The sequence below is a fragment of the Saccopteryx bilineata genome, chromosome 5, assembly GCF_036850765.1.
Source record: "Saccopteryx bilineata isolate mSacBil1 chromosome 5, mSacBil1_pri_phased_curated, whole genome shotgun sequence".
NCBI classification, from domain to species: domain Eukaryota; kingdom Metazoa; phylum Chordata; class Mammalia; order Chiroptera; family Emballonuridae; genus Saccopteryx; species Saccopteryx bilineata.
This window is the reverse complement of record NC_089494.1, coordinates 261,288,191-261,315,334: the sequence shown is the minus strand read 5'-3', so window position 1 is coordinate 261,315,334 and position 27,144 is coordinate 261,288,191. Positions and strand designations below refer to the sequence as shown.

At 50.8% G+C, this 27,144-nt stretch overlaps 1 protein-coding gene across 3 annotated transcripts in view; it reads left to right on the top strand.

Annotated features, from left to right (window-relative positions):
• Positions 1-26,319, top strand: part of CYTL1 (cytokine like 1) — a 37,892-nt gene extending 11,573 nt beyond the window's left edge. Inside the window, exons 1-6 of one of the 3 annotated variants that reach the window (XM_066280595.1) lie at positions 4,068-4,207; positions 20,875-20,965; positions 21,631-21,862; positions 23,692-23,736; positions 23,870-23,998; positions 25,645-26,319. In XM_066280595.1, the coding sequence (XP_066136692.1) occupies positions 21,713-21,862; positions 23,692-23,736; positions 23,870-23,998; positions 25,645-25,728 (408 nt within the window). In that variant the 5' untranslated portion in view covers positions 4,068-4,207; positions 20,875-20,965; positions 21,631-21,712 and the 3' untranslated portion in view covers positions 25,729-26,319. Of the gene's footprint in view, positions 1-4,067; positions 4,208-20,874; positions 20,966-21,469; positions 21,863-23,691; positions 23,737-23,869; positions 23,999-25,644 lie in introns of those variants that run through there. The other 2 variants (XM_066280596.1, XM_066280594.1) reach the window with 2 other exon arrangements.
• Positions 26,320-27,144: the final 825 nt, after the last annotated feature.

Sequence of the window (27,144 nt, the reverse complement as noted above, 5' to 3'; positions counted from 1 at the left end):
AAGTGTGATACCTCCCACTTTATTCTTCTTTTTTAAGATTGCTGAGGCTATTCGTGTCCTCTTTTGGTTCCATATAAATTTTTGGAATATGTGTTCTATATCTTTGAAGTATGTCATTGGTATTTTAATTGGTATTGCATTGAATTTATAGATTGCTTTGGGTAATATAGACATTTTAATGATGTTTATTCTTCCTAACCATGAGCACGGTATATGCTTCCACTTGTTTGTATCTTCCTTGATTTCTTTTATCAATGCTTTGTAATTTTCCGAGTACAAGTCTTTAGTCTCCTTGGTTAAGTTTACTCCTAGGTACTTTATTTTTTTGGTTGTAATTGTGAAGGGGATTGTTTCCTTAATTTCTCTTTCTGACTGTTCATTGTTGGTGTATAAAAATGCTTTTGATTTCTGAGTATTGATTTTATATCCTGCCACTTTGCTGAACTATCAGGTCTAGTAGTTTTTTGACTGAGACTTTAGGGTTTTCTATATACAATATCATATCATCTGCAAATAATGATAGTTTTACTTCTTCTTTTCCAACTTGAATGCCTTTTATTTCTTCTTCTTGTCTGATTGCTGTGGCTAGGACTTCCAGGACTATGTTAAATAAGAGTGGTGAAAGGGGGCACCCCTGCCTTGTTCCTGATCTTAAGGGTATTGCTTTTAATTTTTGCCCATTGAGTATGATGTTGGCTGTGGGTTTCTCATAGATGGCTTTTATCATGTTGAGGTATGTTCCCTGTATTCCCACTTTGCTGAGAGTTTTGATCATGAATGGGTGCTGGATTTTATCAAATGCTTTTTCTGCATCTATTGAAATTATCATATGGTTTTTCTCCTTCTTTTTGTTTATGTGATGAATCACATTGATTGATTTACGAATATTGTACCAGCCTTGCCTCCCCAGAATAAATCCCACTTGATCATGGTGTATGATTTTTTCCATATATTGTTGGATCCGGTTTGCTAATATTTTGTTGAGGATTTTAGCATCTATATTCATCAGAGATATTGGCCTATAATTTTCTTTCTTTGTGTTGTCTTTGCCTGGTTTTGGAATCAGAATTATGCTCGCCTCATAAAAGGAGCTTGGAAGTCTTCCTTCCTCTTGAATTTTTTGAAATAGTTTGAGAAGGATAGGAGTTAGTTCTTCTTTGAATATTTGGTAGAATTCCGTTGTGAAGCCATCGGGCCCCGGACTTTTCTTTGTTGGGAGTTTTTTGATAACTGTTTCTATTTCATTTGGTGTAATCGGTCTGTTTAGGTTTTCTGATTCTTCCAGTTTGATTTTTGGAAGATTGTATGTTTCAAGGAATTTGTCCATTTCATCTAGGTTGTCTAGTTTTTTGGCATACAGTTCTTCATAGTATTTTCTTACAATATTTTGTATTTCTGTTGTGTCAGTTGTTATTTCTCCTCTCTCATTTCTAATTTTATTTTTTTGAGTCCTCTCTCTCTTTTTCTTGGTGAGTCTACTTAAAGGTTCATCAATCTTGTTTACCTTTTCAAAGAACCAGCTCCTAGTTTCATTGATCCTCTGTATTGTTTCTTTAGCCTCTATGTCATTTATTTCTGCTCTGATCTTTATTATTTCCTTCCTTCTACTACATTTGGGCTTTACTTGCTGTTCTTTTTCTAATTCTTTTAGATGCAGGGTTAAGTTGTTTATTTGAGCTTTATCTAGCTTCTGAAAGTGTGCCTGTAGTGCTATGAACTTCCCTCTCAGCACTGCTTTCGCTGTGTCCCATAAATTTTGAGTTGTTGTATGCTCATTGTCATTCGTTTCTAGGAATTTTTTTTATTTCTTCTTTGATCTCATTCTTAATCCATTCATTATTTAGCACCCTGCTATTTAGTTTCCATGTGTTTGAGAATTTTTGAGCTTTTCTGCTGTGATTCATTTCTAGTTTCATGCCATTGTGATCGGAGAAGGTGCTTGATATGATTTCAGTCTTCTTAAATTTGTTGAGAGCACTTTTGTGCCCTAACATGTGGTCTATCCTAGAGAATGTACCATGAGCACTTGAAAAGAATGTATATTCTGCTGCTTTAGGGTGAAAGGATCTGAAGATATCTATTAAATCGAGTTGATCTATTGTTTCCAATAAGTCTGCTGTTTCTTTGTTAATTTTCTTTCTTGAGGATCTATCTAGTGATGTTAGTGGGGTATTGAAATCCCCTACTATTATAGTATTGCTGTTGATCTCGCCCTTTAAATTCATCAAAGTCTGTTTTATATATTTGGGTGCTCCTATATTAGGTGCATAGATATTTATAATAGTTATATCTTCCTGTTGGATTACTCCCTTTATCATTATGTAGTGGCCTTCTTTATCTCTTACTATATCCTTTGTTTTAAAGTCCAATTTGTCTGATATAAGTATTGCTACCCCAGCTTTTTTTTCATTTCCGTTTGCATGAAATGTTTTTTTCCATCCTTTTACCTTCAATCTATGTGTGTCTTTTGTTCTAAGGTGTGTCTCTTGTAGACAGCATATGTATGGGTCCTGTTTTCTTATCCATGCAGCTACCCTATGTCTTTTGATTGGATCATTTAATCCATTTACATTTAAGGTTATTATTGATATGTAGTTGTTTATTGCCATTTTCTTCTTTAAAGGTGTATTCCTTTTTTTGCTATATTCTTTGTTAGAGGCTAAACAACTTTGATCTGTTTACAACAGGCCCCTTAACATTTCTTGCAGCGTTGGTTTGGTTGTAATGAATTCCTTGAGTTGTTTTTTGTCTGGGAAGCTTTTTATTTCTCCTTCAATTTTAAACGATAGCCTTGCTGGATAAAGTAGTCTTGGTTGTAGGTTCTTCTTCTGCATTACTTTGAATATTTCTTGCCATTCCCTTCTGGCCTCAAGTGTTTCTGTTGAGAAGTCGGATGTCATCCTTATGGGGGCTCCTTTGTAGGTGATAACTTTTTTTTCTCTTGCAGCTTTTAATATTTTCTCTTTATCACTTAGCTTTGGTATTTTAATTATGATGTGTCTTGGTGTAGGTTTCTCTTTAATGGAGTTCTCTGTGCTTCTTGGACTTTTGAGAGTTTCTCTTGCATTAATTTAGGGAAGTTTTCAGTTATGATATGATTGAACAAAGTCTCTATCCCTTGTTCTTTTTCTTCTTCTTCAGGAACCCCTATGATGCAGATGTTATTTCTCTTCATGTTGTCACAGAGCTCTCTAAGTGTTTCCTCTGACTTTTTGAGTCTCTTTTCTCTTTTCTTCTCTGCTTTCATGCCTTCATTCCAGTTGTCCTCCAACTCGCTGATTCGATCCTCTGCTGTATCCATCCTGTTTTTAATTCCTTCCATTGCGGTCTTCATTTCTGATATTGTATTTGTCATCTCTGACTGATTCTTTTTTAATATTTCAATATCCTTTTTTATACTTGCTATTTCTTTATTTAGGTTTTCAAACTGCCCCTCCATTGTTGTTCTAAGATCCCTAAGCATCCTTACAATCATTATTTTGAACTCCGCATCTGGAAGTTTGATTATTTCCATATCACTCAGCTCATCTCTCAAGGGTGTCTCTTGTGGTTTCATTTGGGTTGCACTCCTTTGTCTTCTCATAATGGTGTTTTATTTGTAGAGTTGCTTGAGTCTAGGCTTGGTGTTTTCTGCCTCCTGTTTTCAGTTGTGTTATTTCTAGGTCTTCTTGGATTGGTATCAGCTATTATTTGTAATCCACTTTCGGATTTGGGCAGCTTTGAAGTCTTGATTTGTTTGTTTTCTTAACAGGTGATAGTCTTGTTAACTGATCTCAGCAGGGGGCTTCCTTGAAACTGTAACCAGGAATGCTGTGGGTGTAACCTGAGACGCTGAAGGTCTGTTCCACCAACTAATCTCACTGGGGGCAGGGTTTTTTCTCAGCTTCAGTAGGGGGAGGTGTATCTCAGATCTCCATGGAGACCTGAGTTACTGCCCCTCCTCCCCACTTCTTGTTTTCAGCTGTGTCTTGTTGCGCTGATTGGAGCTGGATAGATGTCCGGAGATCTCTGATCCGGAAGCACTTCAGCTCTGTTTTGTGAAAGGTTCAGTCCCTCCCCCAGCTATGGCCGCCTCCAGCACGAATGAGTCAGCTTTTTTATTTGGTTTCTTACATACCTTAGCCCCTCACAGTCTGTCCCTCTTCTTGTCCTTTCCACTTGGGAGATAAGCTGGTCTTTTCAACCCACCTTGCTCCCTGGTCGCCAGGTAAGTGGCTGTGAGCAGTAGTTTCTGCTCGTTTTCCTCTGTGAAATCCTCTCTGGGCTCTCAGCCTCACACCCCCCCCCCTGCCGTTCCTATAAGCAGAGGAGATTCAGGCTCTCCTTACCAGGTTTATTGTGGCTTCCTCTTTGCTCCTTGGTTTTTGAGAGCTGTTCTTGCAGTTCAGTGTTGGTTTTTCATGCTGATTTTTCCTAAATTGATTTGTATTCCAGTTTGGTGTTGAGAGCTAGGCGTCTGTGTGTCCGCCTACTCCGCTGCCATCTTCAAAAGCTCCCTTCCCCTTTTCTGATGCCTACATGATAGTGTGAGCCAACTTCAGCCTGGCTGGAGAGGACCGTACCCTAAGGAGTAATAGAAAGCCAGATAGAGGGAGCCCTGGATAACCCCATGCAGCAGGATGCCCTACTGGACTCAGACTACCTGCCCACCTCTGGACCGTTGAGAGGGAATAAAACACTGTTATAGTTAAACTACTGTATTTTGAATTTGAGGGTTTCTGTGACCCAGCAGTTTAGCCCATTATTTAACTCATACAGATCAGGAATGCACACACCCAATGTCATTGTTGTCGTCTTCGTCATCCTCTCCCCTTACTTCCAGAACAATAAAGGCACGTAGCAGACGCCCAGCAAACTGAAAGAATGAATGAATAAATGAACGACCGCATGGGCTTCACAGGCAGGGATACGATAGGGATGATTCAGGGACCGGGTTGGCTATGGATGAGATCATGTCCAAGTATCCTCCCAATACTAAAATCCTGTCATGTTGTTTCTCAGAACCGGGGGTCCCTAGGAACAACCCAGTGGTGACTGGCGTTGTCTCGGCCAAGCGTTGACCAAACGAAGGATGGGGAGGGGAGGTTCCAAGAGGCACCCCTGTCCTATCTCCTTTCAGTGATTCATTCGTTCACTCTACAAACATGTGCTTCTTACATGCCAGGCCTCTGTGTGTACAGACATGCACAAGTCCTCGTGCAACCCTCACAAACCAATGAAGAGAATGGTGCAATGGCAGGGAAAAGCTTTTTTTTTTTTTGGCTGAGTGGAAGCTGAAACAGGCTCAAACACGGTGATGCTTTCATCTTTGAGTCTTCAGAGGCACCCAGAGCTCTTCTCTAGAAAGGGACTCTCTTTATCTTCACCCACTTTAACACAACCAGGAGTTCTTGGTTTACTTCGGGGAAGTTCAGCGATCAGAGCTGGTACTCCGAGTCGTCAAGGCCTCCTCCTTGGTTTAGATCAGGGGTCCCCAAACTATAGCCCACGGGCCACGTGTGGCCCCCTGAGGCCATTTATCCGGCCCCCACCGCACTTCCGAAAGGGGCACCTCTTTCACTGGTAGTCAGTGAGAACATCTGCACCCTGTGCTCCTGGAGTACTGTATGTGGCGGCGGCGCTCACATACAGTACTACTTCCAGTGATGCGGGACTCACGCGTCACGGCTCCAGAAGTGCGTCATATCACTTGTTACGGCTAGCAGTGACAGATATGGAACCGGACATTGACCATCTCATTATCCAAAAGCAGGCCCATAGTTCCCATGGAAATACTGGTCAGTTTCTGGATTTAAATTTACTTGTTCTTTATTTTAAATATTGTACATGTTCCCGTTTTGTTTTTTTACTTTAAAATAAGATATGTGCAGTGTGCATAGGGATTTGTTCATAGTTTTTTTATAGTCCGGCCCTCCAATGGTCTGAGGGACAGTGAACTGGCCCCCTGTGTAAAAAGTTTGGGGACCCCTGGTCTAGATCCACTCCCTTTGTCTGCAGAGCAACTCTCGTTTGTTAGCCATGAACCTGGGGCCCTAGAGGGGTCAGAGTTCTAGCCAGGGGATGTGAAGAGCTGCTTGTGATCTGAACCCACCTCTGGCTATTGGGCCCCTCAGTCAGTATTGTCAATTAGCTTAAACAAGTCACTGCCTTTCCATTTCTTCCCTTGCAAAATGGGGACAATGTTTTCTATCTTATAGTGCAGGGGTCGGGAACCTATGGCTCGTGAGCCAGATGTGGCTCTTTTAATAGCTGCATCTGGCTTGCAGACAAATCTTTAATAAAAAATAATAATGTTAAAAATATAAAACATTCTCATGTATTACAATCCATTCATTTCCTACCGCTCATGTTCATGGTTGCGGGTGGCTGGAGCCAATCACAGCTGTCCTCTGGGACAACACCAAATTTTTATTGGATAATGTGTAACGTAACACGGGTCGTTGTATGGCTCTCACGGAATTACATTTTCAAATATGTGGCATTCATGGCTCTCTCAGCCAAAACAGTTCCCGACCCCTGTTATAGCGTTTATGTCTGAATCAAAGTAGCAACCGAGTGCCTGCTGCCAGCCAAAGCAGGGCTCAATACATGTGACCAGGTGCCGATTTGGTGGCATGAGGACTATTCCTATAGCCCAGAAGTGTTGCTGACATCTAGTGGCTAGACACCATGGATGTTGCTGAATATTCTGTAATGTGCAGGGAAACCCTGTACAACAAAGAACTATCCATCCCAAAAGGTCAATAGTGTCAACACTGGGAGTCTTCTAAGGCATTAAAATGTCAGTCTCAGCATGATACACTCAGACTGATGCTAGAGAACTGTTGTGTGCACTTAACAATGCCAACCTTGCCTTGGTCTTTAATATGTAACTATAATAATATGTAACTATAAAAGACTGTTCCTGAGACTGTTGGAATTTTGGAACCACCTGCCCCAAAATGCCAGCAGCACAAGCATTAGTTTTCCACCCAGATATGAACTATTGCTGGTAGAACCTGATCCTACTTGCTCAGGTCCCCTTGATTTCAGGATCCCCATGAGCAGGGTTGCCTCCTCTGACTGCACAGCCACCTGGACCCAATTTGCATAATCAGAACCACAGGGGGCCCGAAATGGGGAAGGAGCAGAAATGGTGATGGTGATGATGAGAATCAGTTAGGTTGTAATGATGTAGTGATTTTCAGCCAGTATTCATTGAGCACCTACTATAATCCGGGCGCTGTGCTAAGTGCTGGGTATTCAGTGGAGAGTAAAACACTCACAGTCGGCCCTGGCCGGTTTGCTCAGTGGTAGAGCGTCGGCCTGGCGTGCGGGGGACCCGGGTTCGATTCCTGGCCAAGGCACATAGGAGAAGCGCCCATTTGCTTCTCCACCCCCCCTCCTTCCTCTCTGTCTCTCTCTTCCCCTCCCACAGCCAAGGCTCCATTGGAGCAAGGATGGCCCGGGTGCTGGGGATGGCTCCTTGGCCTCTGCCCCAGGCGCTAGAGTGGCTCTGGTGGTGGCAGAGCATCGCCCTGGAGGGGCAGAGCATCGCCCCCTGGTGTGCAGAGCTTCGCCCCTGGTGGGCGTGCCGGGTGGATCCCGGTCGGGCGCATGCAGGAGTCTGTCTGACTGTCTCTCCCCGTTTCCAGCTTCAAAAAATCAAAAAAACCACTCACAGTCCCTATGATCACTGCACCTAGCTGCCTTCAGGTGGCTTTAGCATGTATTATTATATTTACACAAACCTTTGATATAGGCAAAAATGGTATTGGTGACAGGCGATAAAATTATACCTACTGACAAAGTGCACAATCGGGATTCCTTGTTGCCAAAAGCAGAATGAGTCCTAGGACATATAAGCCCGAAAGGATGTTCATTAGCTTACACCATCCCTGGGATGCCCAGAGAAGTGAACAGGGCCTGATCAGCCAAGAACCATGATGATAACACCCCACCAAGCAGGCTGCAGCACGGTCCATGGCGTCTAGGCACCGGCATCGGAGATGCTGACCATGTCTCCCCCCCTGCACCCTCAGGAGATCCCATGGTTAGATGCCGCAGACATGGGGAAGGATCACCCAAAGTACTGGGGAAGGAAGCATTGGTGAATGTATTGTCCCCTTTTCTAACTCCCTTCCCCTTGTCCTCCTCCCAGCATGAATTTCCAATCCCGCTTCCAGCCCCTACTAAGAATGCTAATCACCATTTATCCATTCATTGAGCAACTGCAACGTGCCAAGTGGTATAATAAGCATGTTACAAAAATTAATCATTTTAACCCTCCTATAAACACAGTTTTTCCATTTTCTGTACATAAACAGTAAGTCTCAGAGACTGACTCCTCTGGTCACTTCTTCAGTGAACTTGCATGGGGACCTCCCATGAGATGGGCACTGGGGGGCGCTATACATGAAGGAAGCACGTGGTGCGGGCAGCGTGGTGGCGAAATGACCACACAGTGCGCTTCTCAAATCTCGCGAGGCTGTCGGGCTCCAAGTGTCCCACGCTCAGCTCGGCCCTCAGTACCTCCCCAGCGGGGTCTGTAAATGCTGGCGGCTTTCAGACAACTGTGCAGGTGCTCCTGGGATTCTGTAATCAAATTTATGTCCAGCCATGAAAGTGCATTTTTAGCCGCCGTTGAAGGCAGTCACTGATGGCCAGGAGGGGGAAAGCAGACAACAGCGGTGGGGGGAGAGGGGAGTAATTAAGTCTCTTGCTGCTGACCTCGCTGCGGGACCGCTGTGACAAGGCTGCCGTGAAATCACATGGAGAGCCAGCGTCCAGTGACGGAGCCTGGAGAAGACTCCAAGAGCAGCTAAAAGAATCAGCCGAATAACTATAAGGATGAGGAAAGCTTTGTTTTTCTTATTTTTGAATAATCAATCAAGCAGGAGAATGTAAAGATTATTCCGTAAAACATCGGACCTGTGCACAAAAAGGTGAAGCTGTTTTTAAGTGTGCAGATCAATTTTGCAAAGCATCAGGCAATATGTGTGTGTGTATACTGGAAGAAAAACCCTTCCAGTTTCTGTAGGATGATGTGGCAGCATGTGCGCATGCGCAGATGATGACGTAACACCGTGTATACAGCGGAGCAGCCCACAGTCATGCCAGTCGAGATGTGGACGGTATAGAGGAAAGTTCAGTGTGTTCTGTGGCTTGCTAAATTCGAATCCGTGACCAAAGTGCAACGTGAATATCGGCGTGTTTATAATGAAGCACCACCACATAGGAATCACATTACTGGGTGGGATAAGCAGTTGAAGGAAATAGGCAGTTTGGTGGAGAAACCCCGTTCTGATAGGCCATCAGTCAGTGACGAGTCTGTAGAGGCTATACGGGATAGCTACCTGAGGAGCCCTAAAAAATCTGTGCATGAGCCCACATCGAACTGCACTGAATAAGTGAAACTGGGAGAGTTTTCATTTTATTTGGTGTAGATTTCACATTTCTATCGTCTTTTGTTGCTTTCCTGTGACGGGTCAAAAGTGCACCATGATTTTCCAGACACACTGTGTGTGTGTGTGTGTGTGTGTATGCAGTCTATATATCATGCCATCAATAGTGAAAATGAAAGCTGGGCGGGAAGCCCTGCAGGAAGGCTATTGGTAGAATGGGTTTATTCTGCCATTCACTCATCAAACATTTGGGAGGAGTGGGGGAGCACATGGAATGTTTCTGGCAGCAGTCTCTGTGCTGGGTGCTCAGGGTCCAGCTGTGGGCAACGGAGAGGTCTACAAGAACAAAGAACAGTAAACTAGCAAAGATCTGTGACTCGTGTCAGGACCAGTAAGTACAGGAACCTCTGGGGAGCACAGCAGGCACCTCATCTTGCCTTGTCAGGGAAGGGGCAGTCCAGATGCCCAGGAGTCGAGGCTTGATTGCAGGCGGGCTGAGAGCAAGGAATAGTGTCCCTGGCGAGGGAACAGCATGGTCAGAAACCCAGGTGTCAGAGAGAAATCTGACACTTTTGATGCCCGCATATAAAAGATTGCTATGGCAGTTCAGTTGGTGAGAAAGACTTGATTAATTTCCACTCATTTGCTGTTTCATTTTCAAAAGAGGACATCTACAGCGGTCAGAGGTGCAATTGCTACTTAATTTAATAACTTGCTGCTGAACAAATCTATAAGCAAATCAATAAGAGTCCCACGCTCCTTGGAGTCGAAATGGAATTAGGGAAGGCTATGTCACGTAGCGTGAAATCTGTGTGAGCAGTCTGGAAGCATACACACTATTCCTCTCTCTCTGCTTTCTTTGCCTTTTCTTCATTGTTTTGAAATGTTTCAATGGTAGAATTTGTATATTAGGTTGAAGGGGGTCTCCTGTCTCCTATGCAACAGTGAATTTAGCTCAATTTGCAAAACTCCCTAGGTCCTTTGAAAGCCTGCGAGACGTAAGTGCAGCCCATGTGGGTGTCAGCAAATTTGGAGAAGCCTGGCCAGGGAAGGTGGTTTCAAGACACTGGACCATAAAGAGCATTGGCTCTGACCTCGGGAAGACCTGAGTATCTGTTACCAGTCCGTCTGTTAGCAGCGTCACAACTTTGGCAAGACCCCTGAGCCCCTCTGAGCCTAGGAGCTCCGAGCGTCAGAGGCATTTTACCCTCAGCTCTCAGGCTGGTTGTAAAGAGAGCAAGTTCTGAGACTGGCGATCGTTTAAGTGCTCAACAAATATTTCGGTCCTCCTCACCTTCCTTACGCCAGGCCCTCGGCAAGCCGCACCCTCAGAAACTATGGCCTCCTTGGGAAGGAAAAAAAGGGACCTATTCAGAGAAAAAAAGAAAATAAATAGGCGGTCACACTTAACACGGCTCTCCGTGCCAAGCCACGTAGAGAGGCCGCGCCAGGTCCTGAAATGGTTTCTGCAGAGGCTGGACCACTTTCCCCCCGGGTTACAGTTATTCTCCTCACTTCCTGCCCCGGGTGTGAGCTGGCTACCCAGCCAAAACTCTCCCAACGCTGCCCGCGGGAGCAAGCCCTAACTTCACTCACAGGGGCTGGCGTCCAGGGGCACTGGACGACCAAGTGGCACTCCCTCAGGGGGCCAGGGCCCAGCTGGGCGCCTGTTTGGTGGTGATGGTGCTGGTGCTGGGCGCTGGGCTCCAAGTGGCCGTCGTACAGGGAGAGGAAAGGCAGTGCGGACGTCTTGTACCTGCTTGTACCTGCTCCTTCTGCCGACAATGCTCTGTACTGCTGGGGCGGAGCGCTGGGCTGGTTCCTGGGGACAGAGGTGACACGCCACAGCCTACCCCGCCCCACCCGGCCCTGAGCCCCTTAGTGTTGAGACTCTCACTCTGGGGCTGGAAATCACTTGATTAACAATGTTTACATCAGACCTCGGGGCTTTGCATAATAGACCGGTTAATCTTCTCTCAGCCCTGGGGGCTGGAGGGGGGTGGGGGGGGAGTAAGCAGTGTTGTTTCCATTTCACAGATGTGGAAGCGGAGAAAGTCACACCACTAGAAAGGGACAGAGCTAGTATGTGAGCCCTGAGTTCTGCTCTCTGGTGTGAGTTAGAACCCCTAAATCAAGCTGGCACCTCAGGGAGAGTGGAGAAGGTGAAGGTGCCCCAGGGTGGGGGGAGGGGCGGAGAGTTGTGTCATGGGGATTGAGTTTCAGTTTGGGGAGATGAAAACGATCTGGAGAGGACGCTGGTGATGATTGTGACAATTGCAGGACAGTGTGTGTTGGTCAAATAAGTTTGTAAATATGATATATAGGTTTGCTCCCTTACAGTTTGCACTGGGTGTGGGGGACAGGCTGTAAGCAGGCAGGGTTGTTATAGCCTAAGGCTTAGTTTTAAGACTAAGCCTTTCCCACCCTAAGTGACTTGGTATCAGAGACTTCCTTGTTTGTATATTGGATTAAAGGTTTTGATTTCTACACTATGAAGTGGGGCAGACCGGGAGCTTGCTTTCTCTGGGTTCCTGAGATTAGCATTAGAGAGGAGAGCAGAGAAAGGCCACATGGAGGAGAGGAGAAGCAGCCAAGATGGGGGAGGTGCTGAAGGAGAAGCCAGTTTGTGCAGAGTTTGTGCAGAGAGAAGGAGATGGGGAACAGAGGTGAATAAGGCTGGTGAGGTAGAAACCTTTGATTCTAGGAAACTCGGATAAGTCAGTGGCTTTGGGAGCCCTGAATGGAAAGGGAAGTCTGTGTGTATTTCTTGCCCACCAGGTGCAAGCTAAGATTAAAGCTAATGGCCCACCAGTTCTTGGCTCTGTTGTTTCATTACCGACTGTTCGAATCGAATGTGAACCTGCATTAGCTAGACGGCTATGATGGTGGCCGTGGCTACTGGCTTTACAGCGTGAATGTACTTTAACGCCACTGAACTGGACAGACGCTTAAAAGTGGTAAAAAAAAGAAAAAAAGTATCTTACATACATTTTATCCCAAAAGAATCATTTTGTCATAGGTACAGGGCAGGATCGGTAGCTAGAAATGCTCATCGCATTGCACAAGAAATGGGTCATCTTTCCCCATAAAAGTGATCGTTAAAGGAGGAGGGTGCAGTATGTTTTCCATACAGCAGGAGCCGTCGCTGGTTGCTGGTCCTGGGTGCCAGGTATCCAGGAACTCTGGTTTTATAAGCACAACACCATTGCAACAAGCATATCGGGTCAGCTACGTCCGTTCTGCACATCTGTTGAAAAGAGTCCATCGGGTGAATCGTTTAGTGCCTCAGAAACAAAACAAAAGGGAAAAAATCTGGAACCCTGAAAGCAATCTGCTAACCGTGGGGAGATTGTCCATAGGCTCCAAAGACGGGGTCTGGGAAGGGAGACTACTCTTGGACATCCCCCGTTCTGCCTGAAACTGGTACCATACCCACTTATCCTCATGCTCACTGTTCTGTGAGGGGCACCAGGACACTGAGAACCTGGGTCAAGCGTCTTCCCAACTTGGCGGGCTGACAAAGTGGTGGACGGGAGCCCGGGGTCGGCCATGCAGCCAGCAGAGAGGACGCGCACGCCCACGATGGGCCCCTTGCCAGCAGTGAAATCACCACGTTTAGAATAGAGAAAAACCCAAAACGTCACCTTCACTAAAGTCACCCTTCACACTGTCCAAGGAAGTGAAAGTCCCCAGGTAGAGCGGGGGGACCTGCCCAATATCACACGGCTGGTCAAGCCTCTAAGTCAGTTATTTTCTTTCTTCTTCTTTTCTCTCTGCCCTTCAGCAAATAAAATTTATCAAGTCTCTTCTTTCAGGTGGCAGGATACCCGGTAGTTAGGGACACAGACCTGAGCCAGCCTGTCGGGTTGGAACCTGGGCCCTACCCTTAGATAGCGTGTGACCTTGAGCAAGTTCCCTAGCGTGGTGCCTACCGGCGTTGTCTCTGTGCAGCGGAGATGGGCCGGTACCGGCACATGCCCTGGAGGGCTCTACGAGGACGCACTGGGTAACACGCAGGGCACCCTAAGGCGGGCAGCAGCAGCCAGCGTCTCCGGATTCACGTCAGCTGTCCTTCCTTCAATTCCCGGTTCCCGACCCGCCCGCGGTGGGATGCGGCAGGCTGGCGGAAAAGCTGCAGCAACTTCACAATTCTGCTGGGTGTCCACCTCGCACACTCTTGAGAGCACCCCTTCCAGGCCTGGAGCTTGGCCCAGGGAGCACAGAGACACCCCGCTCTGCCCCTGCCATCTGGAATCCTGAGTGCGGGGAACAGCGCACGAGTCACTGAGTTGAAAAAATTATAATCCTCAGTGAATAACCTCAAATAATAATAGTGTTCAGTGTATACGTGTTCTGTTGCCGCCTGATGAATGAGCAGAGACATCATAGCCTGTTAGCTCACAGCTCCTGAGGGCTCACACCAGGTGACATCGGCTGGTTCTCGCCCCAGGGACACACAGACCTGGGCTCGTAGCTGGGGGCTCTGGGAAGAATCACTCCCACATTCGCTCAGGCATTGAAAGAACCCAGTTCCCATGACTGCAGGGCTGAGGTTCCCCTGTCCTTGCCAGCTGCCAGCCCCGGGCGACACTCGGCCCCCGGAGGCCACCTGCATTCCTTCTCATGTTGCCCCCTCCTCCTTCAAACCCGCCATGTCAGGCCAAGTACTTTCCACACGGGAAGCTCTCTGATTTCCCCTCCTGCCACCAACCTGAGAACCCTCTCTGCTTTTAAAGGGCTCAGGCGACTGGATCACCCGCGTTATCGCTTTTGATTAACTCAAAGCCCACTGGTTAGTCCCCTCAAGGACATCTGCAAGACGCCTTTGGCCATTGGGCTAACTCTTTCACCGTATGACTAACCCAACCTTAGGAGAGGTGTCTCATTTTATGCATGGGTTCCGCCCCTCCCAAAAGGAAAGGGATTCTACGGGGGCCATGGAAGGTCGCCGCAGGGTTCGGCCCTACACGGTCAGGCTGGGCTAGGTTCTGCTGTGATCACGAACAAGCCACAGGCCACCGCTCAGGTGGGCCGGGACATCGGCAGGTCTCCCCTCCCTCAGGGGGAGGCTGGCAGGGCAGCCACCATCTCCGACTGGTCCCATGGCAGAGAGAAAGAGTACGCCAATGTCCACACAGGCTCGGAAAGCCTCTGTCCGGCAGCAACACGTCATTCCCCCCAAGTGTCACCACACAGACTTACTCCCATGGCCACACATGACTTCAAGGGCCCAGGGCAGCTCAGCGCCGACACGGTCTGGGGAAGAGAGGAGTCTGGCCGTCGGTGATGACCGGCACCGACAGCTGGGCAGTCGGTGGCTCGTCGAGGAGCTCTCTCATCTGCCAGAGACAGAGGAAAGCCACTGCAGCCGCCGGCGCTGGCCCGGAGGAGACGCGAGCTCTGTTACCGGAAATGAGCCCAGAGCCGCTTACAGAGTCTCAGGCGGAATCTCAGGACCCGGCCTCCGGGACTGGAACGAGAGATGTGGCTCTATCCGACTTCCCTCCGTCCACCTCCCAGCCCCGCTGAGGGCCCATCCTGGCCCGGCTGCTGGCAGACATTCCCACTCCAGGGAGGTGGGGACATTCCCTGGAAGCCATGTAGGAACAATGGAGGTGGGATTCAGGAGCCACTTTCTCAGCCATCTGTGAATCCCTGGGAAGGGTATCAACTACTCCATCCTGGGACATGTACCCATCACCATGTCCGTAGTGGGGGTGCAGGGGCAAGAATTGGCCTACAAGGTCTTTAACTGGAAAAAAATAAATAAATAAAAGATACAATGAGTCCCTGGCTGGCTAGCTCAGTGGTAGGGCGTCAGCCAGTGTGGAAGTCCTGGGTTCAATTCCCAGCCAGGGCACACAGGAAAAGCACCCATCTGCTTCTCCACCCTTTCCTCTCCCCTTCTCTCTGTATCTCTCTTCCCCTCCCCCAGTCGAGGCTCCATTGGAGCAAAGTTGGCCCGGGCACTGAGGATGGCTCCATGGCCTCTGCCTCAGGTGCTAGAATGGCTCTGGTTGCAACAGAGCGATGCCCCAGATGGGCAGAGCATCGCCCCCTGGTGGGCGTGCCGGGTGGATCCTGGTCGGGCGCATGCGGGAGTCTGTCTCTACGCTTCTACGCTTCTCACTTCAGAAAAATACAAAAAAAAAAAAAAAAATGAAAACCACAGCCCTCACCATCACACCAGCTGTTTTGTGTTTGTTTCATCAATACAAAAACTCTGCAATAAATGTTAGGAACTCCGCGCATCATAGACAGACATGGGATGACGAGGTTTGCACACAGTCACACCCTCGCAGAAGTGGAAGGGGGGTTAAGGGGTGCAAATTGCCAGTCATAAACATAGTGACGGCGATGTCAAGTATGGCGTCAGGACGATAGTCATAATATTGTAATAACTATGGGGGCCAGACGGGTCCTCAGCTTCTCGGGAGCCTCGCTCTGTAATGTATATAAATGTCAAAGCACCATGTCGTACACCCGAAACTAATATAATGTTACACGCCAACTGTAACTGAAAATAAAAACAAAACAAAAACACTAGTAAGATCAAACAGAAGTCTGTGTAACTCCGAAGCCTGTGCCCTCTGTACTCAGCCAAGTCGGTTCTCTTCCTAAAAGAGATTTTTTTTCCTGACTCCTTGCTGCGTCAACAGGCCCAGGAAGGCCATCTGGGAGGACTTGTCTGGTGCATCGCTTCTCCTGAAATGTTGAACCCATGTTTTGAGGCTCATAGAGGCGTCTCTATTCTAGAACATGGGAGCCTTTTCATAACCGCTGTCGGGAAGCCAAGCCCAACCCCGGTGTTTGTCTTCGCTCCTTCCCTCTGGACCGTGCGGGCCAACTTTCCACTTGAGGTTTCCAACGGCTCAAGGAACAAGCTCAGAAACACATCCCGGAGCCGGAGCCGGAGCCGGAGCCGAGCTGGAGCCGGAGCCGGAGCCGGGTGAAGAGGTGTTGCTTTTCACCAAAGGAACACAGCTGTCGGCAGGAACGCCGGAGGCCACCGTCTGACTGGTTGCTCCACCTATCCCCCCCCCCCCACTTCCAGTACCTGCAGGCTGTGAGTGCAGGGTCAGGGCCGCACAGGGGGCCCCGGCTCACCTGGATCCTGACCTCGGGAGGCAGGCAGGGAGGAGAGACCCGAGGTCTCTCAATGCCAGGTCCTGCCGCTAGCATTGCAGCGAGTCCGTGTGTGTCCGGTCTGACGTGTCCCACAGAACGGAAGCTCTTCCTGTCCTCCACAAAGACGGCTACTGGCCGGGTGTTGGGCAACAGAGGAGACGTGAGAGGGGCCGTGGCCATTTCGACCTTGGCTGCCTTCACAAGCGCGCACGGGACAGCAACGTAGGGGACGCTGTGGAAAGGCGTGATTCAGCGTTTGAGCCAAGTGACCAGGGACCAAGGAAACGGGGAGTTCCTGTTTCTTATGGTCGGCTCAGGAATTTCCCATAGCCCACTGGGGCTGGGAGCAAAGAGCAAGTCCCTGGTTACCTGCATCACGTATTGGAACAGGCCAGTCTGAACAGCCAGAAGGGAAAGATTAAGTGCTCTTCTTCTAGGAATGCCAAAAAGGAGACCCAGGCCACGAAAAACACTCACTAGGTCACCAGACAGACACGGGGCAGGGTCAGCTTCTGGCACACAGCTCAGGGCTTCCTCCAGTGGTTGGGGGATGTTACCTCCCTGGACAGGGATGAGATAGCGTGTGTCCTAGACTGTATTTGCAGCCACTTTGTGACCACACAGGGACTCAGCTTTAAGTTGGAGCTGATGGTATATGTGTCCAGGTTCAACCAAAGAAGCAGAACCAAAGGAAACAGCCTATACAAAGGCCAAAGCCCACTTGGGTGAGAACTGCAAACACTTTGATTGCTAATAGAGTGTGATTTGGAGCAAGTCACTTAACCTTTATGTCTCAGTGCCCTGACATGATGATAATAGAACCAGTGCATCAGCTCTGGCTGGTGGGCTCAGTGGTAGAGCATCGGCCCAGCACGTGGATGTCCCAGGTTTGATTCCTGGTCAGGACACACAGGAGAAGTGACCATCTATTTCTTCTCCGCTCCCCCTTCTCTCTCTCTCTCAATCTTCCTCCCGCAGCCATGGCTCAATTGGTCCGAGTGAGATGGCCCAGGCGCTGAGGATGGCTCCATGGCCTCGGCCTCAGGCACTAAGAAGAATGGCTCCATTGCTGAGCAACAGAGCAGCAGCCCCAGATGGGCAGAGCATCACCCCTCGGTGGACTTGCTGGGTGGATCCCAGTCGGGGCACATGCGAGAGTCAGTCTCTCTGCCTCCCCTCCTCTCACTAAAACAAACAAACAAAACCAAAACCATAAAACACAGAAAGGAATCAATACTGGCTCGGAGCAAGGCGGCACTGTCAGAGTTAGCGACTGTCATCATTGTCATCATCGTCATCACCATCATCGCCCCCTGAGTCAGCATGCTGGCAGAGAAGGCTCCGGATGGGATGGCCGAGAGCTGGCCCAGGACCCCGCTACAGACCTCAGACGATCCTCCAGGCCTCAGGGAAGCAGGGCAGAATTTGAAACCGGCTGGCAAGGGTATATTTCTCCTCTAGGACTGGCGACTGGGAGGAGACAGCCCACTCCGGGCAGAGACGCTACATGTGATATGATTGTGGAAAAGGGTCTTGAAACCACTTCCCATGGAAAGAAGTTTCAAGAAACGGGGACATTTGCTCTGAAAGAGAACCAAGTCTGTATCACGGGGTGGGGGAGGGCAGGGCCACTGGCGGGAACAGAGTGAGGAGTGATTGTGGTCCTAGAAGGCACCGGAGGTTTAGGCCAAGGATGGCAGCAGCAGGGAGTCACCCACCTCACCTTCACTTCGGGAGGAATTTGTGTCAGAGCTGCACAGAACCGGTGGGAGGCCTTCGGGGGCAATGAGCTCCCCGTCCAGGGAGGTATGCAAGCCACTCTGGATGAGCGCTTGGCAAGGAGGCTGTAAAGAAACACCAGCGCCAGGCGGGTTGATGCAGATGACTTCCCAGACGGGGTGCTGGGGTGCTACGCTGCTGTAACAAACTCCCCTCCCCCCAGAACCTGCGTGGTTTAAAGTAACACAATCCATTCTCTCACAGTTCCGGAGGCCAGGGGTCCACCATGAGTCCCACTGGGCGAAAAACCAAGGTCTGGGCAGGAACACGTTCCTTCCGGACGCTCTAGGGGCGCGTCCTCTCCCCGCTCTTTTCCAGCTCCCAGAGGCCTCCTGCATGCCGTGGCTTGTGGCCTCTTCCTCCAGCAGCATGGCATCTTCCAAATTCTCTCTCTCTCTCTCTCTCTCTCTCTCTCTGTGCCCCCCCACCACACACACACACACACCCCTCTGTACCCATCCCGCTCCCCACAGAGGGAGCCGGTGCCAGGGAGGCGCTCCTGCGGGCACACCGCTGACCCCGTGCGTTTCTCCACCTTCATGGTTTACCCCTGCGTCCATCTCAGGCGACTCTCACAATGTAACTCTCTATGTGTCCAGCAAGGGAATAAAGAATCCATTCGAAGACTAGGCTGCTATCAAGCTGAGAATTAGTCCCCAGCTTGCTCCTTAGCCCTGACTGGGGCACTCCCTGGGCACACTGAGGCTCCGTGCACCATGGGGCCCAGGCTCCGGCTCAGACTGAAGGGGATGGGTGAAGCCTTTGGGAGAAGACAAAGGCTTCAGTCTATGGCAAATTCCCGCCCGGATTTTTACTATTCACATTCCGGACAGCAGCCTGATGCTAAGGAGCAGGGGAAGGGGCCAGGCAGGGGGCCAATGGCTGCAGGGGAGATTAGCAGAGAGGCCCTCTGTGAACAGAGCACACACGAGGGTACTCCGAGCCCGCCTGCACCGTGGCCACAGTCTGGGGCACCCAGGACGAGGCTGGTTTGGGCTGCGCTGTATGGGTTTTTAACGGGCTGTGCCTCGCTCTACGTAACAAGATTAACAACCACCAGGTCTGTTCGGCAAAGCCTTCCCAAGCGCCTGCTCTGCCCAGCTGGGCACCAAGTGCTGACCAACCAAGATGCCAAGGAGCACTGGGTGGGTGAGGCAGGCAGGCAGATCCCCTTAGCTGCCTGTCGGTGCTCAGGGTGCAGGGGGAGCTTCTGGTTTGCCCAAGGAGCCCGTGGACAAGCGCCCAGGGTGCCCTGGGTGGACAGGGTCAGCCCCTCAGGACAGGTCATCTGCACTTCAAAGGCGCAGGCTGGTCCTGAGTTCCGGCAGCAGGGTGGCTCCCGGATCTGAATGGAATGGTCCGAGGGCTTGTTTTGGTGCCTGGACTTGTTTCCCTGACCTGAATGTGACACTCATTCGCTCACTGGATGAGCACACCCAGAGCGCTGGAACACTTCAAAGGGGACGCGGTGTCCCTGGCTGGGCCGGCTGGGCTGCCAGGGGGCCCACCCCCACGGAGAGCGTGAGGAGGCTCCTTCATCCAGAAGAAACGCACCTGTGTTTTCCTCTGGTCCTGCCTGTCTGAGGGGGTGCCCGGGAGATGGTCCCCAGGTCACCTCGCCGCACACTCACCTGCTAAACAGGAAGGCATGCCATGATCCCGCCCGCGGTTTTAACACGGAAAAACAGATCAACAGAACGTCAGGACTGGAAAGATCTCCGGCATTGCCCAGGGTGACGCTAGTGTTTACGGACAGGGAATTGGTACCGGGACCAGGCAAACAGAACAGGGAGAGGCTGAGCACGGTCTCCATCCCTGCGGTTGACCCTGAGCCAACCCTCGTCCAGGACACCACGCTCCTTTCACTCACCCACCGGGTCCTCATCTCTGGCTGTTTTGTTCTGGGCGAGGGGGGTGTGTGTGGCTTGCCTGGTCCCCTCTCTTGCACTGAGTGAGGCTTTGGAGACAAACAGCCACAAGTCTGGAGCTTTGTCCGTCTCCTTCTTAGCTCTGTGATCTCAGACAGTATCATGTCCCTTGACCCTCAGTTCCCTCCTCTGGGCAATGGGAATAACCCCACCCACCTCACTGGCTTTCTGCGAGGCTCAGGCCATAGCTACATAGTTGCCACATAAGTGCCACATTGAGCAGCGCTCCCGTGCTCACGCCTCCTCGCCTCCTCGCCTCCTCGCCTCCTCACTGGGTCCTGAGTGATGCTCGGTGTTAAGGAAGAAACTTCCTCTAACAGCAGCTCCTTCTCCCTGCTTGTTCCATGGTCTTGGGCAGGCCAGAGGCCCCAACTCAACTCCAGTTGCAACTCCTGCCCTCCCCAGTCCCACATGGAGGGGTGGCGGGTGGGTTGGGAGATGAAGGGAGACAAGACACCGAGTCCCGTGGACCCATCGGCCCCCAGCTTTGTGACCACGGGCATGTTGCTGGAGCTGATTCTCGAGTGTCCCACCTGGAACGGGGCCGTTTTCTGAGGCCCCTGTGGCACAGGGACACTCGTAGGAAGGGAGACAGTGACATCGGCTATGACATCAGCTCAGGGATATTAGCTCAAGGACTTTTATTCCTCTCTAAGACTTCTGAGCGGGGTGCTCCCATCTCCCCCACTTCACCGATAAGGAGAGGAGTGGGAAGGTTGAGGAGCGTGCCCAAGGTCATCGCCAGAGGTGAGTAACCACACGTCCACCGAGCACCTGTGGAGACGGCTTATTCCCTGTCCTAGGACCGGGCACCGGAGAGCTGCCCGCAGAGCACCCTGTCCCGAGCGGCACACAGGGAGAACTGCCTGTGTGTGGAGCCCGTGCCCTGAGCCGGAAGTGGGCTGGCCGGGCAATGCTCACCTCCCCCACCACACACGCCTGCACCAGGCCCCCTGCACAATGCACAGACACAGCTGCTGGGTGGCGGGGGTGATCGCTCAAGGTTCCCCTGGCTGGTCAGTGGTGGGTGGCCTTGACACCCAGCGGCCCAGGCCCCAGGCCCTGGATCACTGGCGCTCAACCCATCACTCCTGGTCCTTCCCCTCCCCCAACTCTGCTCCAGGAAAGCAGCTGGTTTTGTGACAGGTCCCCAGCCTGGGGAGACTGGCCTCCCACTCCTGGCCTTTCATGAACCACCCCCTTCATCTGCGGGTCCTGCCACGTTGGGCAAAGCCACCGAGGGAGAAGCGTCTAAGGAGGTGTGACCTCGCTTCCCTCTTCGGGGCGTCCTGCACCCCCCAGGCAGCCCCTCCTCGCACAAAGGGGGGCCTTCAGGTCTGAAAGGAGCCAGTGTCCCCGGCCAGGTGGGCGTGCTCGTGTGTGTGCCTGATGGCCTTGGCTGGGCCCCACAGGAAACGGAGGCGTGGAGGACCACCCCCAGGCAGCTGCTTAAAGGGGCGGCAGGCCTGGGGCTGCCAGAGGTCCCTTTACACCATGACACCCTGGCTGCTCCCCCTGCTGCTGCTGCTCCTGGCTGGGCTCCCCGCAGCGCGGCCTGCTCCCCCGACCTGCTACTCCAGGATGCTGGGCCTGAGCCGCGAGATCACCGGGGACTTCCAGAGCCTGCAGACTGCAGAGCCCTTGGTGAGTCCCCTCCACGGAGGGTCCCCTCCACGGAGGGTCCCCTCCACAGAGGGTCGGCACAGACCTGCTTCCTGAAAACTTGCCTTTGAACCAAGAAAAAGAAATGCCGTCTCTCTTTTCTGCTCAGTGTTCATCTTAAGGGTGTTTGTGTTTAGTCCCATCCTTTTAAATAGGATACCCAAGGGTTAGCCCCTTCATTTAAATACAAGGAAACGTAATCAAAGGCTTCACAATTTCTGCTTGTAACTTAGTAGCAAATACAGTATCAGAGGAGCTGTTGTAAAAGGTAAGAAAGGAAGAAAAAAAACCCAGCCTCCCAATAGAGTCTGGGATATTGGAGTTAAGGAGGAGTGCGACTTTGGATGACTTATTTCTCTTCCCTCCCCAGGGTGCTCTATGGGGGGGGGGGGGTGACTCCATCCCTACCTGCCATGGGACCTGGGCAAACTCCCCAGCCCTGGCCTCTCACTGTCCTGCTCTGTGAGTGGCTGGGCACTCACCCACTCTGGTCAGCTGTGAGGGTTGGACGAGTGAAGCCAGCAGACACAGCAGGCAGAGCGGGGACCACGTGGGGGACCCCAGGAGTGGCAGCCTTCGTTATCACCAGTCTTTTAAGAGGAGGACCCCAGGGGCTCAGAACCAGACCAAGGGCCCGCCCAGAGCTAGAACCCAGGCCTCCTGGATTCAATGTAGAAACAAAATGAATTACAACCTCCATGAAAAGCTTTAGGAAGACTGAAAAGTGTCCCTCACCCACTTGTAAGCACTTTAAACAAAATGATATCCTTCTCAGATATGGGGTGTATGGTACCCTCACACTCTCTTTGTGTTTTCTTTTAAAAGTTGCATAATGTTTACTTTTTTCTAACTACGAAAGTCAAATACTTTGTAGAGTGGTTGGAAAATGCACAAAGGACAAAGAAGAAAATAAATATTCTTGCAAGTCTGCCCCCTAGAGGTAACTGCTGCCATGACACTCTGGAGGGTAGTATTTCAGCATTCCGTCTGTGCAGAGGTCTTCAAGGGTGTGTGCGTGTGCATACATGCGTGAGTGTGTGCACGAGTGTGTGTGCGTGTGTGGGAGCAAATTGGATCAAACAGCACAGCAGTTTTGCAATTTACTTTCAAACGACAGCATCACTTAAATTAATATTCTTTTGTATCAGTGTTCTGCTGTGAATTTGCTCCACAATTTACCCAGAGACCCCTTGGTATCACATGTATAGAGCAAACATCTCTTCAAGAAATCTGAATTGAAAAATGTAAAAACAAAACAAAAACAATGTCTAGGCTCAGAACTGCAGGGCTGGATGGATGTGGAAAGATTATGTATTCTAACTCTTTAATTTCACAACCAGGAAACTGAGTCACATAGAAGGAGACCTGCCCACGGTCACACAGAGAATTTCAAAGAAGATGTTAGGGTCCACAACCCCCACACTGGGTCTCTGGCCTTCAGACCTGCAAAAAAATAAAATGCAGTGATATCGAAATATACACGCACACACACTTCCATTTTACCACCGTGTGTTATGAACAGACATTGCTATCTCTACATTAGAGTTATAGAACTGCTTAAATATACACGTATACGGGTGGATGTCTGCGTTGGTTCCCAAGCTCGCAGCTAATGATATAAAGTCTGTTCTCTGAAAGTCGAACTCTGGAGGACTGTGGCCCCAGGACGAGGAAGTCCGGCGTCTGTCCCCATCAAGGCCCCCGGGCCCTGGGGCTGGGCAGGCTGTGGCAGGACTGGCAGAGAGCCTCCTGTGACCAGGCTGAGGTTGGGACCCTGTGGGCATCACAGCAACTGGTTTCCCTTTCTGCAGGGGTCGTGCGTGCGGTACCTGCCCAGACTGTACCTGGATATCCACGTAAGAGGGGTCTGCCCGCCTGGGGTGGGGGGAGTGCTGGGGGGGATCTGAGAGGGAGGCTGCAGGAGCCTCCAGCTCCCGACTCCTGGCCACCGGCATGCCCCACGAGCCCTCCTCTGTCGTCCACTCCCAGAACTACTGCGTGCTGGCCAAGCTGCGCGACTTCGTGGCCTCGCCACACTGCTGGAAAGTGGCCCGGGTGGACGCCCTGAAGGACAAAGTGCGGAAGCTGTACACCATCCTGAACTCCTTCTGCAGGAGGGTGAGTGGCGTCACTGGACGGTGTTAGGCTGCGTGTTGTCAGCCGGGACTTTCAGAAGGGGAGGGGTAGGGGGTAGGGAGACGACCAGGAGGAAGAGGGTATGGGGTGCTTCCCGTCCACAAAGCGCGGCCTCAGCCACTGTCCCCTCGGTGAGTGACGGCCACTCCAGACGAGCCCCCACGCCGCCACAAGCTCTGTGTTGATGTGGAGCCGACACCCTGGACCACCTGCCAACCACGGAAGACAGACTCTCTGCAGCCAAATGGGACCGGGGAGAGGGCTACAGGATTCTGGGAACTCCAGAGCCCCTTCCTGGGGTCAGAGGAGACTTTGTGGGGGAGGGGGCTTCGGGGGTGCCCTGTGGTGGGCAGAAGAGGGGGAAGAGACGGGAAGAGCAGGAAACCAGCCAGGTCGAGATGTGGAAGGTGGAGTTTCCCTGTGATCCGAGAGGCACGGGCTTCAGCCTCAGACAGACCCAAGCGCCTGTCTCCACCGCCCCGCTTCCCAGATGGGCACATCCCCTCACCTCTCCAACCAGTCTCCTCATTTCTGAACTGGGGACAGAACACTGGCTGTCTCAAGATCATTAGAAGGACAATTGTAATTATAGCTTGAGCACGTGTGTGTGGGTGCTGGTAATGCCCTTGACCTAAGAACCCCTGGAGGGTGTCTACACACAGAACTCCTAGGAGCATGCCTGGCTGAGCAAGTCCTCAGGAAACTTTAATAATTAACATTTAAGTTAGAACACTTGTTATGCATTTCCTCCCCACACCCATTTTCCTTCTTCTTCTTCTTTTTTTTTTTTTTTTGTTTTTTTTTTTTTATTTTTCTGAAGTGAGAAGCAGGGAGGCAGAGAGACAGACTCCCACATACACCTGACAAGGATCCACCCAGCATGCCCACCAGGGGGCGATGCTCTGCCCACCTGGGGCTTTGCTCTGTTACCAGAGCCATTCTAGCGCCTGAGGCAAAGGCCATGGAGTCATCCTCAGCACCCGGGCCATCTTTTGCTCCAATGGAGCCTTGGCTGCAGGAGGGGAAGAGAGAGACAGAGAGGAAGGAGAGGGGGAGGGGTGGAGAAGCAGATGGGCAATTCTCCTATATGCCCTGACCGGGAATCAAACCTGGGAATTCCACATGTCAGGCCAACACTCTACTGCTGAGCTAACTGGCCAGGGCCCCGTTTTCCTTCTTATTCCCCTCTCCCTTTGGTTTTTTTTTTTTGGGGGGGGGGGAGACAAGAAGAAGCCATCACTAATACAGTCTGGTGAGTAGTGGTGTTACTGACTCTACAGCATTTGAAGGTGAGCACTGAGTGTTTTTTATGGTATCCCCACCGCTGGGCCCAGAGTTATTGCTCAGTAATTAAGGTTCATTCATTCGTTCATTCCCTCCCTCCCCCATCTATCCATCTGGTCCACCAATGCATGAGTGACTTCACTAAATAACAGAGAACATATGAGATTCTATGCGAACGTGAAGACGTGACAAGCTCTCCTTGGGAGAGTAAGGGATGGGAGGTTTTCACCCAAAGGGAACAACTTTGAGGATAGGTGGAAGTCCCACATCTGTCATCCGCGCCTGGGCTCTGCAGCCCCCCCCCCCCCCCCGTCACAGTCCTGCTCATTGCACATCTTTTCCAGGATCTGGTGTTCCTGTCGGATGACTGCAACGCCTTGGAGTACCCGATCCCGGCCACCACGGTCCTTCCAGATCGCCAAGGCTGAGGCAGCCCGGCCCAGGGAGAGAACCCGAGGGGAATGAAGCACACCAGCTGCCCGGGCACGGTGCGGCTACAGCCACGGTCCCCTCACGGTCTCCCTGTTCACCATGGCATCTCAGACTGTCACACGTCTCCTTACCTTCTGGAAAGCAGGCTCATGCTCCGACGACCCTGAAACTTACCTAGAGCATAGTTAGACGCTTTGCTGTCACTCCCGTTGGCTCGCCGGGATGGTTAGATAGGCAAGCAAGCAGGTTTATGTGATCACGACGAAGAGAAGGGCACAACAGCTTCTGTCTTATGAACACGTAGCTTGGGAACGAGCAAAATCATCGTGTGTTCGGAGTACCCCTCGAACGGCGAAGTGTTACCCGTTCTTCTTTCTCGACAGGAACCCGCTTACATTTAACCAGACTTCTACTGTGTCCCCTCTCCCACCCCAAACTTTCCTAGGGTTACTTCTCACTCGTAAGGAAATGTTCCTGCTTATATATACGATGCCCCTGCAAGGTCTGTAATTACACAGCGCTGCCGGGAGCCACTCTTTCCTTGAAAGGTGATAAGAATCCAATAAAGACTATCTTTCCACTGAGAAGCACGTGTCCCGCCGTTCTTGTCCAAGGTGGAGGTCGGGGTTGCCTTGGGCTCTTTCTGAAAGTCGCTGCTCTCGGCAAGATGCACCCTTCCTCCCCTTTTTCCCCGCCAGGTGCGGGCGGGGGTTTCCGCATCTGCTTCAACCCACCTGCGTGCATGTCCGTCCTGAAGGCACTGGAAGATGCTCCGATTTGGGTTTGGGGACATGCTGTCCTTTGCCTGGCACCCACGGGCAGTGCAGGACCCGGTCCCTATCGCAAACACCAGCCCACGGAGTCGTCGTACCACGCCTGGAGATGGGCGTCATGGGAGGCTGAGGCTCATGTAGATGAAACAACTTGCTGAAGGTCACCGGCTGGTCGTGGACTGAACGCAAGGCCTCCAACCCCCCTGCTCTTCCCGGGGGCTCCGTGCTGCTTCTCTGCAGGTGAAGCCGCTTGTTTAATTCACCCCTGAAACCTAGAATAAAATTTCAGCAAGCGGATGATTGAAAATATGTCACATGAGCCGTTGGGAGCTTTCTTGTTTCTTTTATCCCCTTCCAGACACATGGGCCCTGCTTTTCCTCCTTGACCTCAGATGCCGCTGGCTGCTCAGAGGATGTCTGCTCCTTAGGTTTTTATTTTCTGTTTAGAAGCACAAGAGCACAGCATTGCTGTATGGCAGTGGTCCTTTTAGTCATGAGTAAGTAAAGGGAGAAAAAAAGAATTCTCACATGTTCATTTTTATTTTCTCTAAAGCAGTGGTCCGTAACCCCCGGGCCGCGGACCGGTACCGTTCCGTGGGCCATTTGGTACCGGTCCGCAGAAAAAGAATAAATAACTTA